The sequence below is a fragment of the Ambystoma mexicanum genome, chromosome 2q (genome assembly GCF_040938575.1).
Source record: "Ambystoma mexicanum isolate Mex_15411 chromosome 2q, UKY_AmexF1_1, whole genome shotgun sequence".
Classification (NCBI taxonomy): Eukaryota; Metazoa; Chordata; class Amphibia; order Caudata; family Ambystomatidae; genus Ambystoma; species Ambystoma mexicanum.
In genome coordinates this window covers 931268727-931290575 of record NC_090924.1, presented here as the reverse complement: position 1 = coordinate 931290575, position 21849 = coordinate 931268727, and the positions used below count along the sequence as shown (strand labels likewise).

Below are 21849 nucleotides of genomic sequence, written 5' to 3'. Positions count from 1 at the left end.
ACCTTCAGAGACTGGGGTTTCTTAGTCACTTGGCACTGGCTTCAGAATTCTGTGTTCTCGCTGTGCACTTCAAACACAAAGAAAACTCTGGGCCCATTCATTGGAGGCGACTAGCCAAGGGAGATCGCATGTAGGAGAGCTACAGATAGTTGGTAATTATACAAATGGAGTGAGATTACTGTGTCTGCCGTACGAATGATCTACTATTAGGCAGCAGAGTAGCGATAGGGAATTCCCCTGTGTTTAACTGCCACGTTATAATGTTGAAAGGCAAATGATGTAATTTTTCTCTTTCTTGTTGCAAATGTACAGTGAAATTCGTGGTATTATTGCATTTGTTTCTCTTATGTTTATTTCAGAGAGGTTTGTCTCACAAATGAAATTGTGATAACACACAGTCTGCCTAAGAGTGTTCTTGCATCTGTTTTTCATTTGGTGCCTCTAAAAAAATACTCTGCAAGAGAGGGAATGATGTTTAATGTGCCAAGTTTCCCATACAGATGAAGCAATGTCATGAGCAATTATAAATAGCTGTGTGCGTGATTCCACTCAGGGTATGTGTGTGGCTTCTGAGTGGAATATAATACAATAGTCTGCTGAGCGTACATGAATCAGCAGAGAGAGGCCTCTGGAAACAATCTCACTAATGTAAATAAATTAGTGATAATACCACATACATTATGGAAACATAGTTCACTGGTGTAGATAAATCAGTGATAACATGCCATAGGTGGCATTTTATATGAAAATGTGGTGTTTCTGAATAATGTAGGTCTGAGGCCTCTAGTGATCACACGAACAGATCAAGCAAGAAAAAGGGGGTTTTGTATATCAGGGCCACAAATAGAAAAGAAAATTATACCACAATAAAATGCATACCAACAAAATGTATCTGTGTACTGAAATAATGCATAGTCACTATACCACCATAAAGCCAAACCCAATCTAAATGCAAGGAGTAGTCATTGCTAAATTACCTTTTTTTTTTTGACGGTAAGAAAATACCGCTAGGCCCCAAATTTACACAAAATACCCTACAAGGTCCACCATGCTAAGCCAATCGCCCTCCTGCAAAGAGGACTTTATCTGACAGGGCATGATCATCATGAATTTCTCTTGGGGTAGAGCGAGGTTGAAGTGGGAAAGGTCTAGGATGGTGCGCAGGCCAGCCTGGTTGGGTTTGGGCACCGTAAACAGCCGGCAATAGAATCCATCCCCTCGCTCCCCTAGGGGAACAGGTTCCACCGCCTTGAGATCCAGCAACTTCTGAATCTCAGCTCTGAGGGAGGGAAACTCCGACGGCTGGAAGCGGGGATTGATGGGTGATGTGGGGGGAAGAGGTAAGCGGAAGCCCGCCCGAGCGACTGACAAGACCCACCGGTCTTCGGTGATGGTCTGCCACGCCTCCCAATGAGACGTAATGCGTCCTCCAACCGGTGTCTCGTGCAAGCACAGAGAAACTTCATTTAGCTGGTTTTTCGGTGGCGGCGCCACCTGAACCTGAAGAGGAGGCTGGGGAGCGGGAGAAAAACCGGCTCCGTTGCTGCCTTCGACGGGAATTTCCCGATGGGGTATCAACCCTGCAGGACTTTCGGTCTAGAAAACCCCTGAAACCAAAGGAAGGTTGAGGCTGCGAGGACGTTCTCTATCCCCTGAAAGGCGGTTTCACTAGGACCAACCAGGACTTAGCAGCTTGAGTGCTGTCCTTAGTTTTGGTCAGTTTAACCTCTGTTGTGGAATGGAAAAGCTCCTTGCCATCAAAGGACAGATCCAACACCTTATCCTGCACCTCCTTGGAGAACTTGGTGGCATGCAGCCAAGCCTGACAAGAGGTGTCCACGCCAAGCGTGAGGCAACGGGCCGAGGTGTCGACATGATGCGCCACGGCCTCCAGCATGTCCTGCACCAGGACCCTAGCATCTGAGAAACCCCCGCTGAAATCCTCTTGCTTTTCGGCAGGGATGTATTCCTCAAATTCCGACAGACTTTCCACATTTTCATATTCGCCCCCACCAACACCAGTTCTGCGTTCGCTTGATGTAACTGCAGAGCTGAATTAGGAAAAATCCTCCTTCTCCAAGAGGCCAGAAGCTTGTCCTCTTTAGCCAGAACCTGAGTAGTTGTTGCGGAAGACTATGCAGCAGGTATGGACTGTAAAGTGACCGCAGCCACAACCGTGGAGGAGGGGGGCGGACACGACGCTAAAGCTACCTCTTCCGAAGAATGGAGCCTATAGCGCGCATCAATCTTCTTGTTGACAAACAGCCCAGAGCATGGTTTTTCCCAAACTTTTTGGACCTCGGCAAAAACGTCCTTCTGCAAGAACAAGCTGGTACGCTCTGAAGGAGACCAGGTGAACACCCCCAAAAGCACCCCCTACTGCGGAGTGGTTGCCTCGGGTACTGGAACATTTAATAAACACATCATGTCGTGAAAGGCTCTGACAGAGCAGGGCTTGTCGTCGCTGTCCTGGTCTTCTTGCACGTCGTCCAGCAGATCTGGTTCAGGCTGAGTTGCATCAGGCACCACAGTAGACTTGTCCAATGGGGACAACGGAGGCAGGGGAGGAAGAGTCGGGGGGAGGTCCCACTGGTAAAGGCGGCGCCGGTGGAATCACAGGTGCCGTAGCTGGGACCGTCGGGGCAGGCGGGCATATCTCCCTAAACAATCCTCTAAAATACTCCTTCAAAGGGTCGGAATGCATTAGTCTTTGAAACTTGCTGAAAAAGACGTCCTCCGCCGATGATTTAGGCGCGACTGGAGGAGGACTCTCATGAGCTGAGTAATTCCAGGGACGCAAGGGAGAGGGTTGCCAAGAGGGCCCTTCCCCACTGGTATCCACGTAAATCAGGAGCGCCGATGCCGCAGGAAGCAAGACATTGTGCGGTAGGGGCATCCGAGCGTTCCAGTCATAAACTGGACAAAAGGGATGTGCACAAGGAAAACGTTGATCACCTGAAAGCCCACTCCCCACACCTAGTGCCCATGGCATAGTTGTAAGGGAGGTATCCAAAATGGCTGCCGCAGCCTTGGCAGGGGCGGCCGCCATTTTGTCAGCACCTGAGGAGAACTGCGACACGTGTTGAAGTGAGACAGGGGTCTCCACAGGTGGGTCATGCACTTCTTTTTAGCCTTGATACAAGGAACCTCGGCCAACCGGTGCTGTAATGCCTAGAATGTTTTTGAGACATGCTAACAGCCAAAGAAGCCTTCAACGGAAGGACCTCGGTACTGTCGTTAACTGAGGAGTTACGGTCCAAGACCTCACACCGTGCCCCCTCAAACAGGTCTGGTGTCACCGCTTGAACGGGAGTGATGAGGAACCCACCACACCGACAAAACCTTAACCGGCCTCTCAGAACTGTCGGTCACCCTAGCCACCAAACAAGGGGCCTCGGACCCGAACCCGGTATCTAAAGCCCTACCGCTTGCCTCAAACTTTTGTTCGGTACCAACAGCCTCAAAAGAGGCCTCAGGGCGTACCCCGGTGTTTTTACGGGAAGCTCCAACCCAGGAGACCTCGAAGCAAGCTCCGGTACCTGCCACCACAGCCGAGCTGAGCCCACAAATAGCCCCCACAGGAGGGGCCAAGGATAGTAATCCGGTGTCAGTAGGCCCCTTACGGAGACCTTCGCAGAAAACTCTGGTACACTTTTTAAGCCTAGAAGGCACCTCATGGCAAACCCCGGTAATGGAGCTCTTGACTCTCCTCCCGGACCGGGAAGACCCCGGGACGGAGTCACCCGGCCGGGGTGCTCTAAAAAGTAAAGAACTCACCGGGCGTTTCTTCTTTTCTTCAATGAACGTAAGAAAATGCAATGGGGGAGCACGCTGGAACACCTCCTCCCACCGCTCCAAACGATGTTGAATCGCCAGGACCGAAAGGGAGTCGCAGTAAAAGCACGAGTCCCACCAGTGGTCCGGACCCAAACACTCTAAGCATAGAGGATGGTGGTCCGCCCTAGCGAAGCGTCGCTGACAAGAAGAACAAGTAGGAACATCTAACTGAAACAGCATAGACAGACTCACTACCGCTAGGCGGAGCAGGAGAGGATGACACTGGAAGAAAAAATCTCCCGAAGATGTAAGTGCGTACAGTCCCGAATGAGCGGAGAAAAGGACTGATGGGCGATGCGCTGGGCGGAGCCAAGGAGGGCGGGGTTACGGCCGCGTGCTGTACCTCGCATAAAAAGAGAGGAAGGATACATTTTGGGAAAAATGTGATGCTTTTTTACAAAGTGCTCTGGTCCCGTTCCACAGGACGGAGGAATGTCCCATAAGTATGGAGGAAAGGGGACGGGACGAAGGAGTATGCCTTTTTACTGAAAATTCTAGATCGTGTGGCGGGTGAAAAAATGTCCGCCCATCTAAAAATCCACCCTGTCCTTATTGATCACCAGTTGGGTTTTCGAGTGGGATTTGGCACTGAGACGGCACTCCTTGAGCTTAAAACTAAGCTACTCACTCGCATGGACAGGAATGAAGTCTCATTACTAATGATTTCTCAAAAAAAGATCTTGGCTTGGAAGGTTTGGTCTAACTTGGCGACATCTTATAGTAGTAAAAAAGAAAGAAAGAAGTTGATTCAATCAATACATTGAGTCCATTGAGTCGCATCTCACCAGGTATGGGGTTTAGCCAAGTACAAGACCCCTTGATAGATAGTATGAAGTATAAGTAACCTGGAAAAAGACTGCGCCAAATCCTTGCAGAGTAAATTTATTGCTCAAAAAGAAATTGCCCTTAGAACTGATGACACGTGTTTCGGTCCTCCAAGGACCTTTTTCAAATCAGGCCTATTGATTTGTCTTATCATATAATCATAAAACAAATGAAAACATAACAAATAATTACATTGGTAGACATGTGTATATATCAAAAATAAAACGACAAAGTGAGATTGAATAAGCATCCAAAAGAAGAGTGTAAATACATAAAGCGTACATGGATGTCAGAAATAAAAAAACAGACAAAAATGGGGTGGGGAATCAGGGGGCGGAGAAAGCAGGGGTGAGATTAGGAGAGAGGTAGATACAAAGCAATTGTTAGTTGTGAAGCATTTAACAAAGTATAAGCATTATTATAATAATTCGTGTTTGTTCATATCAACAAATGTATGAAAAATGTGTTACCTTGTACTCATGTAAGGTGCCCCCGTCACATAATGTGAAAAATGAGCTTCCATATATTGAACGGGTAAATCCCTTTAATTGTAAAATAGATTCATATACAAATTGTTGTATTCCTTGATTAAAGAATCTTGATAGTAAAAATATACTTGGTACTGGGTTTCAAACTCGAAAATAAGTGGTGAGGAAAGGTACACGTATTATTGGAGTGGCTGGTCTAATCGGTAAAAAGCGCACAGACGCGTGTGCGAAAAATACACTTAATCATATGTGGTCCATAAAAGCGCATCTTAGCTAAACGCGTGAAAGAGTAATCGCGTGAAAGCGTTTTAGTGTGTTGACAAGTACCATTGGCTGGAAGCGCACAATCGCATGCGCGATATTACATATTATAACAAGTAAGAGAGTCTATACAAGTGACAAAAGCACGTTCGGGTACGCAAAACTACACGTATCTCAGGATGCGACAGGCCATGAAAAGTCAGACGCTCTCTTACCTGCTGTTCACAATAAAAGTGTCCGATCGCAAAGTTGCTAAGAATCTCGAGGGGGGCGCCATTAAGCGTCCTCTCTGTGATTATATCCGTTGCTAAGGTAGCAAGTACCACAATCTGTCCTTCCTCCATGTCTAGTTGCGTGCTCACTGGCGGCCATATTGTAATGGAGGTATGTATGTGTTAACGTGGGATATTACTCCCTGCATATATATGCGTGAAGATAACAGGCTGTGGGTTATGGGGGAAATGGTTATGTTGCGAAAATAACAATGGACTGACGTTGAGGGCTTTCAGAGTGGATTAGAATGATATGATCCAGAGTTGAATTAGAGGCAGTCACCCAGTAGAGTTCTTCTCCTACCCTGCATTACTGCACCTACTTGGAGGCAGAGAATGGGATAGTGGGTAGAACATCCATGTGAGTTTCAAAGGGTGAATATGTTATCATTTGTGCTGATGGATTGTGTCCACTGTTTGGGTATATGCGTTTGGGGGTGGGTATGGGGGGTTTGTCACTGTTCTTATTTTCATTATTTCTGTAAAGCTTAGGAATGTGGTGAGCACCCCAGCTGTCGGATTGGGGTGTTTCCTTGTTAATAATGTTGCAAATGTCATGAGCATTGGAGCAATGGAGCCTACTAGATGAAAATAATCTGCTGGGATATTAGGGGGATTAACAATGCAGTTACAAGGAACAAGATGAACTCGTACTTCATCAGGCATTACAATATGGCCGCCAGTGAGCACGCGACTAGACATGGAGGAAGGACAGATTGTGGTACTTGCTATCTTAGCAACGGATATAATCACAGAGCGGTTGCTTAACGATGCCCCCTTCGAGATTCTTAGCAACTTTGCGATCGGACGCTTTTATTGTGAACAGCAGGTAAGAGAGCGTCTGACTTTTCATGGCCTCTCGCATCCTGAGATGCGTGTAGTTTCGCGTACGAGAACGTGCTTTTGTCACTTGTATAGACCCTCTTACTCGTTATAATATGTAATATCGCGCACACGATCGTGCACTTCCAGCCAATGGTACTTGTCAACACACAAACGCTTTCACGCGATTACTCTTTCACGCGTTTAGCTAAGATGCGCTTTTATGGACCACATATGATTAAGTGTATTTTTCGCACACGCGTCTGTGCGCTTTTTACCGATTAGACCAGCCACTCCAATAATACGTGTACCTTTCCTCACCACTTATTTTCGAGTTTGAAACCCAGTACCAAGTATATTTTTACTATCAAGATTCTTTAATCAAGGAATACAACAATTTGTATATGTATCTATTTTACAATTAAAGGGATTTACCCGTTCAATATATGGAAGCTCATTTTTCGCATTATGTAACGGGGGCACCTTACATGACTACAAGTTAACATTTTTCATACATTTGTTGATATGAACAAACACGAATGATTATAATAATGCTTATACTTTGTTAAATGCTTCACAACTAACAATAGCTTTGTATCTATCTCTCTCCTAATCTCACCCCTGCTTTCTCCGCCCCCTCATTCCCCACCCCATTTTTGTCTGTTTTTTTATTTCTGACATCCATGTACGCTTTATGTATTTACACTCTTCTTTTGGATGCATATTCAATCTCACTTTGTCGTTTTATTTTTGATATATACACATGTCTACCAATGTGATTATTTTATTATGTTTTCATTTGTTTTATGATTATATGATGTTAAGACAAATCAATAGCCCTGATTTGAAAAAGGTCCTTGGAGGACCATAACACGTGTCATCAGTTCTAAGGGCAAATTCTTTTTGAGCAATAAATTTACTCTGCAAGGATTTGGCGCAGTCTTTTTCCAGGTTACTTATACTTCATACTATCATTACTAATGCTGTTGGACTTATCGGCCGCTTTTGACCTGGTGGACCATTCATTCATTCATTCATGTCCATCAGGTTAAGGGATGCTGCAAAGATTTCACCACTTGCTACTGAATGGGTGTCATCTTTTCTATGCAATCGTGAAAGTAGGGTCTAACTTGGAGAAGCCAAATCGGTACCAACTAACATTAACTGCGGAGTCCCCCAAGGTGCATGCACCTCACCATGTTTTTATAATATCTTTACTGTCCCAGTGTTTGCTAGGCTGGCTTATGAGGGCGTAGTTTTTACGAACTACGCCAACGACACGCAATGTGTCGTCCCATTAACTGGGAATCATGAACTGGATGAAACAGAAATTAAAGTATTTGACCTTATTGAGTCATGGATGATTCATAATAAACTAGCACTCAATAAGGACAAAACCGAGTTGATGGTAATTGGATCTACTCGTATGATACAGAAACTGGGCACGGAATATGAAAGCTTTCATATAGGAGCAGAAATGATTGCTCCGCTGAAGAGAGTTAAAACTCTTGGTGTAATACTTGACCAGCATCTCACCATAAGACCTCATATAAGCACTCTGGTATCATCATGCGCTTACTATATTAAACTGCTGGCTCACTTAAGAACCCAGATCACCCAATAGAATGCAGAAACGATTGCCAGAGCAATCATCGGAGCAAAAATTGATTCCTGCTTCACATTCTCAGGCATTGATAAGACTAGTCAGAATAAACTCCATGTTTGTCAGAACGGACCCGTCAGAGCAGTAAAGGGGCTTAAATGTAGAGACCATGTTACATCGGCCAGACGGTCCCTACACTGGTTCCCGATTGAAGCGAGAATTCGATTCCGAATTTTAACGATCGTCCAGAAATGTAGATTGGGTATGATACCGGGTTATTTACAGCAGCTATTGGTGACAAGATCCTGTGACAGATCACTAAGATCTAATAATCAGAACTTTCTTATCATCCCGAAATGTCGCACTGCCAAAGTGGTGAACACAGCCTTTTCTGCAATTGCTCCTAAAGTCGTCTGGAATAATCTTCCCCCTGATCTAAGAAGTCTGGAATCTATGGAACCATTTAAAAAGAAACTGAAAACCCTCATGTTATCATAGGTAACTAAACTATTGACAGTTGGATATAGGATTCCCCAGGGCCTATCTGTATTTATGTTGAGTGTGTGTTGTCGCGCCCTAAATCCCCAGGGTCCATGGATGCGCGTAATAAATGTTTTAAAGTAAAGAAAGCTTGCGCCTTCCCTGGGCTGAAAAAGGTTTGAAGTCCCCAGACTTAATTTGCAGCTTCTATTTTCCTACTGCTAAAAGGGCATCCACATTACCTTCTTTAAGATGTAGATGGGCGTTCTAGCTGTAAGCATCCAAACATTTATTGTACCTACTCAAAAAGAAGCAGAAGAGGTGGCAACACTAGACCTCAAGAATACAAGAATGCTGAGAAGAGGGGCATCGAAAGGTGAAAGGTATTAAGACAGCAGACGCAGAACCAGTCTCCACTGATGCGGAGATAGCAGAGCGGTTTGCGGATTTCTACGAAAATCTCTACAACCCCCGGCCACCACACCAGCCAATGACACGCTTGACAACGTTGATCTCCCAATACTTACCACGGAACAGGTCACCATGTTAGAAAGCAAAATAACAGTGGATGAAATATATGCAGCCATCTCCCAGCTACAAACGGGCAAGACGCCAGGACCCAACGGGTTCCCGATCGATATCTGGAAGAAGCTGAACCACCTGGACATATCCACGCAGATGTTCAACATGTTCGAGCACTCCCTAACCAAAGGAAGGCTCACACCGGACCATCGTAAGGCCACCATAATAGTGATCCCCAAGGAAGGCAAACCCCCTGATGAGTCCAGCTCATATAGATCCATATCCCTAATCAATAGTGAACCCAAAATGTTGGCCAAAGTGCTAGCAAATAGACTCCAAGCAGTCATCACAACACCGATACACCCGGACCAGTGTGGCTTCATGCCCCAAAGGTCGACGAGAATGAATATTCGCAGACTCCATCTGGCATTAGAACGAGCACCCGTGCTACAACAATCACTAGCATTACTGGCCATAGACTTCGAAAAGGCCTTCGACACTGTCTATTGGGATGCTTTATGGGCGATCATGAGGAAGATGCAATTTGGTGATTCCTTTATAAAATGGGTCCAACTCCTCTATAATTGCCCACTAGCAGATGTAAGGGCAAACGGATGGCATTCGCGTATATTCCCATTGGATAAGGGTACCAGGCAAGGCTGTCCACTTTCTGCTATGCTATTCGCATTAATAATAGAACCGCTAGCAGTCATCCTACAGAGCTCACCCACGTGGCGCGGCTTCTGCTGGAACTCAGAGTGGGAGGACAGGGTGTCCCTGTATGCCTATGACCTTCTAGTGTATCTGGGGGACCCGGCGGTCTCCTGCCCTATAGTAACTCAATTACTGGTGGATTATGGGGTCTTTAGCGGACTAAGAGTGAATTGGGTGAAATCGGTGTTCTTTCCGGTAAAGGTGATACACTGCATTCCGCCTTCCGGCTCCCCATACCGTATTGAAAGCACACAGTTACGATACCTTGGCGTCCTAACAGAAAACAGACTTGACAATTATGTAACCCAAAACCTACACTCCCTGATCAAAAGATACTTGCAAGATGTAGCTCACTGGGCATCACTGCCATTGCCGCTGTTAGGCAGAGCGGCATTCTTCAAAAGGCTGGCCCTGCCCCAATTCCTCTATATCCTCCAGAACGCCCCTCTCAGTATTCCCGTTGTAGAATTCCACACAATAGACAAAACACCAGGTAGGCTCCTATGGGCAGGGAAACACCCGAGAATAGCGCTTAAAACCCTCCAACGCTCAGTCTGGGAGGAGGGAATAGGGCTACCAAATATCCAGGTCTACTACTGGGCGTCACAGATGGCGGCGACAAACAACATTTCTGCACGGAGACCCAAAGCTCCCCCACATACAGGCTGAGATTGCTGTCCGTCATGATATGACCCCGATTGAAAGCCTATACACTAGCGTGAATCATCATCCTAAGGGCACGATCACAGCCCACACAGCCCAAATATGGAGAGATACTCATAAGTACATAGGTTGGGACAAAATACTCACCCCGGTCCAGCCCATCTGGAACAACGTCCATCTTTCAGGTCTCGACAATCTCCCTAAATGGGTAACGGCTGGTATTCATACCATCGAGCAGGTATATGCAAATAATCAAACAATCCCGTTTGCCGGAATCTCGTCCACACACAGTCTCCCTGCCACTGAAAGTTTCCACTATAATCAGCTACACCATGCACTAATGAAACAGAGAGCCCGCTTATTGGAAATGCCAGAGTGCACGCCCATATAGAGAAATATAGTTATCGACAGTGTGAAAGCCAGGATCACATCTACCATGTATAACGCCATCGCCTCCTTTGCCCCAAGAGAGCTCTCGAGCCTGAAACTCAAATGGGCAGGGCACATAAGGGCGATTCTACCCAAAGACTGGATTGAGACCCTGATGTACCCCAGGGAAACGGCGATCTCAGCAAGAATCATACTCATTCAGCTGAAAATACTCCACAGAATATATTACCCTTGGGTGGCGCTATACAAGTGGGGCAAGACATCTGATCCAAAATGCTTACGTTGCAAGCAAGAAGAGGGTACATTCTATCACATTCTGTGGCAATGTACACAAGTACAACACTTCTGGCGTAGCTGCTGTGATAGACTCGCCAGAGTCTTAGGCCGACCTATCCCTATTGACCCCAAACTCCTTCTACTGGGTATTGATACAGAACAGGACCTATCGCGCTTTGAAAAGCTATTGGTCTCAACATCCACCGGCATAGCTAAACGAAACATAGCGCAACTATGGGGTTCTGAGATCACTCCACAGTATGAACAATGGAAATCAGACAGACGCAATTATCCCAATGGAACGACGGGTTTACCAAGCAAGAGGGTGCCCGGGCAAAGCAGACAAAGTATGGGGGAAGAGATGGGAAACCGGTACAATTTGAAATAATCCAGCTTTTAGTTTAACATCCTCGTCGCCTCTGGGCATAATGGCTAGGCCATTAAATCCTCTAGTCATCTGTAAGAACTGAACGTGAAATGTCAAGGGACACTTGATATGGTCAATATCTACTGTATTCCTAACCTCACTTGTGTTTCTACGTTGGTCTGCATATAGGCAGAGGTCCCTCATGTAGCTCTACCACATGTATGCACAGTTTTAGGTTAAGTTTATATGTTATTGTATTCTAACACAAAAAGACAATAAAACATGTTATTAAAAAAAAAAAAGAATACAAGAATGCCGCCATAAAACAGCAGAGTGGAGTTTTGGATGACCTGTTAGCCAAGTCTTTTGTGAAGCCAGAGGTCTGCATCGAGCCTCAATTCACTTTTGTGTAGAAAGAAGACTGAATTAGCACATCCTACTGCTGCCTCACTTGAAGTATCTGTATCTGGGTCTGTAGGTTGTACTAGATCAGTGGCTAGAGGAAAGAGAAGGGTTCAATGTGAATATCATGCTCTTTGGAGTCAGTCCAAAAAAAAGTTGTCTTTTTATTCCCACATTGGAGCAGCCCCCATCAGGCAGGATTCTGCTGCCATGGGGAAAGGGATGTTTCAGCCTCCTATACCCATTACTTCTGTCTTTGGCCATCTTCTCTCTCTGCCCGGCGAAGTCCAATCCTCTATTAGGAGCTGAGGAGCGACTTATTAACCAAGCCAAGAAAGGAGTTTATAGGCACCTAAAAACCCTGCAGACTAAGTGACATTATTTGACCGCCAGGTGGCAGAGCCCAGTCCTTAAGCAAGCTAGAATTGTCCTCCACTGCTTTAAATGTAGTGCCCCACTCCATCTTTATTTTCAGTTTACCCTAAGTCTGTGAAATGGTTTCTTTGTAAAATAAACATTTTCAAATCACATTCTCTGCATTTTAAATTGATCCCATAGCACTATGCGGTCCACAATATCAATCTGATGTATTATTTATGATGGAACAACCCAGCTTTTTACTTACTGACAACATCTGCTTGCACCTCTTGTACCTCTCAGTATTCTCAGTAATTTCCTTGCTCATTTCTCGCACTTGCTCCTTTACTACACATTCAGATATTGAGTCCGATGAAAATGGGCTCGCTGAAAATGTCAAATACAGATTACTTGTAAAATCATACAATTTTAAAAACAAAAACAAACATAACTAGGTTATGATAGAAAAACACCAAGCTGCAGATATAAATGACATAAGTAATCCTTACTGTTAAAACCCACAGAGTAGGCACAGGCAGCTCTTCTATTGGTGCCCACCATTTAAAGATTCTGCCTCACTAAGTTACTACATTTCAGCTGGAAAATCAGAAATGAAAAAGCATTCTGTTCACTTACGTCCTGTGGATCAATTGTGTGCTCCTCTGACCCATTGCAATCAGCATACCCATTCAGGCATTAAATAAACCTGTCTCACAGTCAGAGTTTGCCTCTTACACAGGAGAGGGAAGCAATTTCTCCCAAATGCCTGCAGCAGAGGGGTCATTTCAAGCCTCTGGTCTGCCTCAAGTGTGGGTCATTTCAATTAACTATTTGATCCCTCCTGCAACATTGTTCCGCTTTAGCCCACTTCCTCGTCCCAGTACTTAGAGAATTATGGGACTTTAAGTCTCAAATGCCAAAGTCAGTTTTTATGGTTTCTTCTTCACTCATAACTTTATTTCTGTGCTCCATAACATTTTCTAAAGAAATATCATAAGGATCAGACACCACACTTAATTGAAAAGAGGAATCAAGTTTCATGTAGTTTAAACCATTATTATTCATAAACTTCCTTTCACTATATTTTTGGGAGTTAGGGGAGTTTAAGTTTTAGGAGTATCCCGGGTCTTAGAAGGGTTTTTATTTCTCTTAATGCCAAAGGGATTCACATTAGGTTTACCCACTTTCAGATGTTCAACCTGCGGAACAGAAAGATTGTTATGACAACAACCCATTACATACTTTGGCATTTGTGAGATGTTCTTCCTAAAGAGAGAGAAATACTGCGTCTCACCCCATGAGTCCTCTCTTTCCCCTGGGCCCTGTCTCCTCCCAGGTGATGCTTCCACAGAACACCACCCCCAAGGTCAGGGTCAGGAAGAGTCTGCCTTTCCCTGGCCACCTGGAAAGAGACTTTAGGCAGGCGTTTAGTGAGGAGTCCGTAGGATTCATCACAGTACACACTAAGCATATAGAAATCACTGGTAAGGATTGTCAATCAAAACCATATATAACAAAGATACATATTTATCTCTTGGAGAATAGAATTGAGACTAGTCGGATGCAAGGAGAAAATAAATAGCACCAACATAATAGCTTCCCTGTCATATATGTCCAACTCTAAGTTGATATGGGGCCTTGTGCCCGAAGGTCACAAGTCAAAATGATGCAGTGTGCTGGTGGTGGTGTTTAGTAAAGTTTGTAAAAGTTAGAGAAGTATTTTCCCAAAATCAAGTAAGTACACCAATCTAGCCCATTCACTAGGAAAAGATCTTTAGCCCGGCTCAATGACCAGAGCCCAGGCCAGGCAATAGTTGGGGGCAAGGGCTTTACGGCCAATGTTACTCTATGGAGGACAGGGGGGTGCAGAAACAAGTATGTTAACTTACACCCTGACTCGGATTCTTCCAAATGACACTGCAGGTCTTCCGGAATTCCTTGGGGAAACAATCCTTTGCACTTGGTTTGTGTAAGAAAGGCCCAGGTGTCACAGGTGCAGAGGTCACTTTTCGGGTCAGTGGTTGGCCACGATGCACAGCAAACGGTTCCTGTCAGCTTCCAGAAGACAACCCCAAATGAAGAAAAGGTGCAGACCCTTCAGGACACCTGACAGGATTAAAGGATTGGTTCAATGAAGATCCCCATGGCCAGGCGGCAACAGGCGATCATACAGCGGCGAACACAGAAGCAGCGCCAGCACAGCTTCCCTTGTAGTAAGTCGACGGAAATTGCAGGGACAAGAAACTTGTAGCATATGTTGGCAAACTGCCAAGTTTCACGACTCAACTCCAAACGACAGCTGCAGTGTGGTAGTCCATACAAGAGCCGGCCTGTCCACCGGGTGGTCCAGGGACACTTCTGAAGGATACGGCAACAAACCTGAAGAAGTTTTATGACTCAGTCCCTGGGATCCCTTATTCAGGTGGCCAGTGAAGGTCCATCGCTACTGGATACCAACACTGGGGGTGGACTAGCGAGGGAGGATCACCTGGCTAGGGGATCCTCAGGAAGTGGGGAGGAGACACTGGAAGGTGAGACATGGTATCCCCCATTTCCTGACAGTTATTTACCCCATATTCCCACTACCTTTATGGGATACTACAACTGCCATAACTCCCCCCCGCTTTACTTATCAGCCCATCTACTGAGACGAGGAAGACAGACTCGGAAGATTACCACAAATAACATGTACTGGCATTGTTCCACTAATAAAGTCAGGCAGGATTAGGCACTCCGTCACAATCACACACACCTTAAACTCATGGACTGTTTTCAAAACTATAAAAGGTGGAGCATAAAAAGCCACAGCGAGCGAGATGGGGGCCAAGAAGGAAGGCAAGCTGGATGGTGAGACAAGAGTAGTAGCAGAGAGAGAGCTGCAAGTTGAGGCAGGAGAAAGCGTGGCGAGGGAGCCTGGTCTCCAAGAAGCCCGGAGAGTTCAGAGAAGGGAGACGAGGAGATGGCTAATCCGTTTGTTCCATGCCCCAGCAAACTGCTTGTTTCCTCCATGGGGAAGCAGGGCCGCAAGTGAGTGTTTGAGGCGCATGTGGGCAAGACCCTGACCTAGACGAGCTGAAAACAGAAGAATGCGGGAAAGCAATCTTAGCCGTTGAGCTCAAAGAAAGGGAGAGCCCGGTTTGTGATGCCTGCGATTATGAAAGCTGCAGTGTTACACGCAAAGCTACGCACTGAAGGATAAACGACATTGAACTGAAAGCTTGAATGTATTTAGCCGGCGAGGGAGCCAATGAGAAACAAAGTAACGGAGCAGTGCCATGTGAGAAAGCACGTTAAACGCTTCTTGGAAAATAACAAAACTTTGAATAATTTAAGTGGAATTTATTGAAAGCCATTGAAGGAAGGGGCACAAGAGAAGGAAAGCGTGCAGAGATCCTGAAAGGCTAATGTGAAAGTGAACTTTTGTGAAGCGAGGAACAGAGTGGCTGTGGGCCCCTCCTAATAAACTATATGCTTTTTTGAAATAAGAAACAGAGTGGCCGAGGGCCAGCTCTGCGGAACCAAGTGCAAGTGGCATCGACATTAAGAAATCAATCCTATTGTCAGAGTGGTCATGCACAGGGTTGAGACAGGGGAACATTGTGAAAGAGAAGTACAAAGATTGGGGAAGAAAGTTCTCCCCGAGCTCTATGGAGCAGAGCTGTTTGGCTGGAAAGGGTTTCAGCCATGTTTAAATGTTTGAAGACCGGCAAGGGAAGCCTGTGAAAGGAACCAAGAAGGAAATTTGTGAATATCGGTTTATTTTAGAGCTGTGAAGCCGGGTGAGGGAAGCCCGAAAGAATCCATTGAAGAGAACTGTGATGCATATTGAACTGACATGGATACAGGTGAAGGAAGCCCAACAGATTTATGGGAAATCTTTGAACTGTGCATACTTTGAAGGGAGTGTTGAGTCCCTTTTATTGTCATTCCGACATTCTTTTTGATACACTTTTTATTTTCATAAATTTTCCCACACTTAGTTATTGTGAAACGTGAGGGCAAGTAGGGGTTTCTGCCACAGACATTTTTCTTTGACTGACTGACTTGAACTATTTTATTTTACTTTGACGGTCGAGACTACTCTCATTATAGAATTAGGGCCAGCTACGAAGTCTTCAACCCCAGTAAAACTTAATAAAGGTGTTGAAACGTGTACCTTTGTGTCTGTGTCCTTACTTGCGATGCCATGCCTGCCTCACACTCCCAAGGCATGGATCCTCAAGCAGTGGCCGGTACTGGTTGTTCCCAGCTGTGCAAGTGTCTGAGCACCAAGGAGGCTCTTCTGAGATCAAGGAGAGGAGCAGAGCTTCACCGGGGTAATCACTGGCGTCAATGGTGGTCAGCTGCAGGAGTTGTGCTCGGAATGTAAAAGGACTGCTCTTCTTTGTAGAGGTTTTGGATTTGACAATGATCTGTTGAGTAGCTGCAGGAGGAGCCCTCCTTTTATCCAAGATACAGGTTAGGAGCATGCCCAAGGCTACCAATGTAAGGATCTGCAACATTCAAACAGCCCAGGTTTGTGCAATCCTGGACAGCCACTGGTCATCTGATCTGTCCAGCAACAGAATGTTGGGTGCCAGAGGATGTGGACTGGGACCAGACAGTCCCCTCCTCTGGGTCACACACAAAGCCCACTGGCCTGCAAACGCAGAGCTTTCCCCATGAAAGGGGTTACCATGTAAGGTAAGGCAGTGACTGACCAAAGAAGCAACAAGGCCAAAGAACAATATGGCCAAAAAACAAGCAAACATCTCATGGCACTGCCATTTTAGGGTGCAAGCCACCTTTAGTAGCTATTTGCGTTAAATGCTAAAGTGCACATGAAAAAACAAAAACACTTATCACTCAGCTGCCACCAGCTTGTGTTGGGCATAGTAGCCAACTAACCAAAAAGATGTTCTGTAAAACGTTATAAGGATACAAGGTATCTTAACTGCACTTCATTGTAAGGTGATGAGTGCAATTGTAAAAATGCAAACAATCCAAAAGAAAGAAAGTCTCTCAGTACTGTCAGTCTTAGGGACTTGTCAATTTTCCCAGAAGAATGAACAAAGCATGCAAGGAAGTAAATCAGAAGGCTTTACTGACCTTCAAAAGGCAGGGCATGGCTAAAAAATAAGCACAAGGACTGGGGGTCCCATAGCAATCTATGGAGCTAAAGTTGCAAAAAGAAACACTTCACTACCCGAACTTTATCGGTGGATGAGGTAGTACATGAACTGGGAGCTGATGCTTTACAATTGGGCACAGGGTTTGTCACCTAAAATGAGATGCCCGATACGTGCCCGATACGTATGTGATGGTTCATCAGAACTTTGGTGGTATAGATTCAGGAATGCCTATACCGGTGTCAACTAGGGTGTGTATGAGGGAGGCCATTTGGTAATTAAGGGGGAGGTATGTATGTGTTAACGTGGGATATTACTCCCTGCATATATAAGCGTGAAGATAACAGGCCGTGGGTTATGGGGGAAATGGTTATGTTGCGAAAAGTAACAATGGACTGACGTTGAGGGCTTTCAGAGTGGATTAGAATGATATGATCCAGAGTTGAATTAGAGGCAGTCACCCAGTAGAGTTCTTCTCCTACCCTGCATTACTGCACCTACTTGGAGGCAGAGAATGGGATTGTGGGTAGAACATCCATGTGAGTTTCAAAGGGTGAATACGTTATCATTTGTGCTGATGGATTGTGTCCACTGTTTGGGTATATGCGTTTGGGGGTGGGTATGGGGGGTTTGTCACTGTTCTCGTTTTCATTATTTCTGTAAAGCTTAGGAATGTGGTGAGCACCCCAGCTGTCGGATTGGGGTGTTTCCTTGTTAATAATGTTGCAAATGTCATGAGCATTGGAGCGATGGAGCCTACTAGATGAAAATAATCTGCTGGGATATTAGGGGGATTAACAATGCAGTTACAAGGAACAAGATGAACTCGTACTTCATCAGGCATAAAGGAGATTTAGCAAACCTGCAGGAAACATCTTGTTGGGTCATATATACATGAACTGGATGGTAGCTGGAAAGGGCAGGTGATAGGCTCCTTCTCCTCATGTGCTAGAAGGGTATTGATATGGGTGTGAAACTGCTGCTCCGACAGTACAAAAAGCACTTTCAGAATGGGAGGGAAGAAATGTAGGCATACTGCGGAAGTTGATGGGGCGGGCCATTCTATTATTGGGAACGTATGTACCAAACATAGAACAAACTGAAATTTTTGAAGACATGAATGACTTCATAGTTAACCTCCGTGATGGTTGGGTTTATGGGTAGGAGAATTCAGATTTTCGATACATATGTTACAGAAAGTCATAATTCCGATTAAAGGCACAGAGGCGAAGGATTATGCATGACTCAACTTTACTTCTCGAGCAGCAAATTTAAATAACATCATCCATACAAAATGCTTAAAAACGACACTCTCCATATGTTTTGAGTTTTTGTAATCCTTAGTGTTATTGGTCCTTCCAAACATGTGACCTTAATAAACCAATAGTCTCTGTCCATCCCTATAAATCTTGTCCACCATCTTATGAACTCCTCTTTCTTTCGCTGATCCTTTCAGAACTGTAGCATCCAAACTGGTAAACGCAGTGGAATTGTTCCCTTGAAGCAAAATGTCATGAATCTGTTGGCTTGTTCTCCGCCATGGAACCTGCAAAACAAACCATATTTTTGCCTGCCGGTCCTAATGGGTGGGTAATCGACATATGCATGCAACCAAATGTATCATCACTTTGCAATCATGACATTACATTAAAGCATCCCACTACAGCACACATTCATTTGATTACTCGGGTGGGATAATTCTTCACCTCCGTGTCTAAAAGAATTACGACTTTCTGCAACGTAGGTATGGAAAATCTGAATTCTATGTCAAGAACCGGAGGCTCGGATTATGCTTGTTCAAAGCTTACTTACCCCACCAACGTTGCCATTTTTTCTACTGGCTTGAAATAAAATGTTTTAAAAGTCGACTCTTTCGGCCAGACTGCTGCCTTTGCAATGTCTTCTAGTCTGGCCCCTGTCTGAAAAGCCTTTGAGGCCATCGCCCTCTCACTGAATGGGGCCCCTTAGCTATCGGTATCTACTCCCGCTTGGAACATAACCCATCTTGCTAGTGTAGTTGATGCCACTGCCCGATAGGGTTGTTTTTTTTTTAAGGCGATGAGTAACTGTCACTCCTATGGGTTGCAACCGTCTAGTCATGGAATTGTATGCTAAAATGCAACTTACCGGGCATAGTTTAGGATGATCAGGGAATGCTTCATATGACATTGATCTCAGCAGTGTTTCGTTCTTCTCGCAATATGGTTTTCCTATTGACCTCTAACGCTCTGAAACCCTCTTCATGAAAGTAAGCACAGCAGCATAGCCAATTTGCCGGATAACGTTTGGCAATAACCTCCAAAAAGACTTATCTGCAGAAAGAAATCATTTATCATTTAGGAAAATATTGAAAACCGCTCTATTCAACTAGCGTGTCTGTTTTTTTAGGCTGTATTTCCTGTTGTCGTCTGCTCCCTGATGCCTGCGGGCTACCGGCACTTTATAAATATAAAAATAAATAAATAATGTGTGCATTCTTAGGACCTTATCCACGCCCCATACCTGTTGATATTTCTGCCCTGGAGGTCTAATTATTCTAATACTTTTCAGAAGTCTGCAAATTAGTGGCACCGGCAGTCCCTCTATCTTCGGGTGTCCCACTGAAATAGCTTAACAGGCTGTGTTAATAATCCTATATGCTTTGCCCTGTGCTGCTAACTGTGCCAGGAAGTTAGCTACGTGTACCACATCTGTTCCAGTGGAATGTACTTTCCTTTCCATGCACCAAATGTGCCGTGTTGACTTGGCTGATCTGTATGCTTTCCTGGTCCCAGGCACCCAGGATTCTTCAATAATATACTCAGCCTCATGCGATATTCCGGGCCTAGCCCAGGATCCCCTGAAATTGCCCATGCAATGTAACTGAGGTTGCCTGTCTTCACCAACGGGTGACTTCCTCCTAAGGGCTCCCTCACTATTAGTTTGAACATCGGCAGAGCTATCGGGCCGTGGGACATCCCTAACAGATCCGGGAACTATGCTTGCTTGCCCCCTCGAATCTGGAGTAATCGGCACCATGGATACTTGCTGTCTCCTCACCAGGGCCAGCGTCCTCGCTATCATTGCGAAGGAAGGGGGTGGGCGCTTGCATTCCGTGCTCGGACACACCCCACTGTTGCAGGAATCCATCTATCGCTTCTGCCTATGGGTCCGGTCTCCAACTGAAGAACCGTGCAATTTGCCTGTTCCTTCTAGGCGCAAACAGGTCTGTTCTGCATGGACACCATCTTGTGAATAATTTCTGGACAACTCTCACATCCAGCTTCCAATCGCTGGCATCCCTGAGGAATCTGTAGTTCCAGTCGGCAATCTCGTTTTGTAGGCCCGGAAGATCCTCTGCCGTCACCGATCTCTCTCTGTAGGCAAAGGTGCCAACATTTCGCTAACGCTAGCATTCTTGACTTTGTGCCTCCCAGTCCGTTTATACATCGAACTGTTGACACGTTGTCCATCTTGAGGAGAACGTAACATGGTGCCCTCTCCTGCATCCGGCATCTCACTGCGAACGAGCCCGATCGGATCTCCAGGCAGCTTATGTGATAGCTCAGTTCCTCTTCCGACCATCTGCCCCCTGTTGACAGATCTCCACATCTGGCTCCCTCTCCCCACCTGCTGGCATCTGACTCCATCACCAGGTCCGGGGATGAGCCAAATATTGCCCTTCCATTCCAGGTATCCATGTGTTGCAACCAAAACTTAATTCCTCCCTTGCCTCTAGGGTGAGGGGTATACTTTGTTCGTAAGATACACCCGAGCTGAGGTGTTGGATCTTGAATCTTTGGAAGGCTCTCTAATATAGAGGACTGGGGAAGATCAACCGGAATTGAAGATGCCAGGCGTCCGACAAGTCTAGCTATCTCACTCAATGACATTATTTCTTTTGCTAGCGTGTTCCTCATTTCTTTTTTGATATTGTTTACTTTGGTCAAGGGGAGGCTAAACTTCTCTTACACTATATCTATCCTGAAGCCCAGGAACTCCATGTTTTGCTCCGGCTGTAAAATAGCTTTCTCAGAGTTTACTAGAAACCCTAGTTGCTGAAGGAGGTCTAAAGTGGTGTCCACTTGTTCCTTGATCAGTAGTCTGTCCTGACACATTAAACATATGTCGTCTAGAGAAATGATTAGCCGGATCCCTTGTTCCCCGAGGAAGGTCACCACCAGCTTCATCACTTTCGTAAAGCACCACAGGGATGATGCTAGCCCGAAGGGTAGGCATATAAACTCCCATATTTGCCCTTTCCACCGAAATCTCAGAAACGTTTGTTGTTCGGCCGCAATGGGTATGGTCAGGTATGCATCTCTGAGGTCTATTCTGGCTATTCTGCTGCAAAATGTCTCTTAGGAGATGTATGTCCTCCATATTGAAATGTCTGTATACTACAAAACCGTTTACTTCTCATAAATGTACAAATCGGTCTTAATTTGTGGGCACCCTTTCACTAGGAACATATTGCTTATGA

At 45.4% G+C, this 21849-nt stretch overlaps 1 protein-coding gene across 1 annotated transcript in view; it reads right to left on the bottom strand.

The window, feature by feature from the left end:
- TAX1BP1 (Tax1 binding protein 1) overlaps positions 1-21849 on the bottom strand; it is a 1378509-nt gene that overhangs the window by 705205 nt on the left and 651455 nt on the right. The window contains exon 12 of the mRNA XM_069648239.1: positions 12548-12666. Within this exon, the coding sequence (XP_069504340.1) occupies positions 12548-12666 (119 nt within the window). The remainder of the gene's footprint in view (positions 1-12547; positions 12667-21849) is intronic.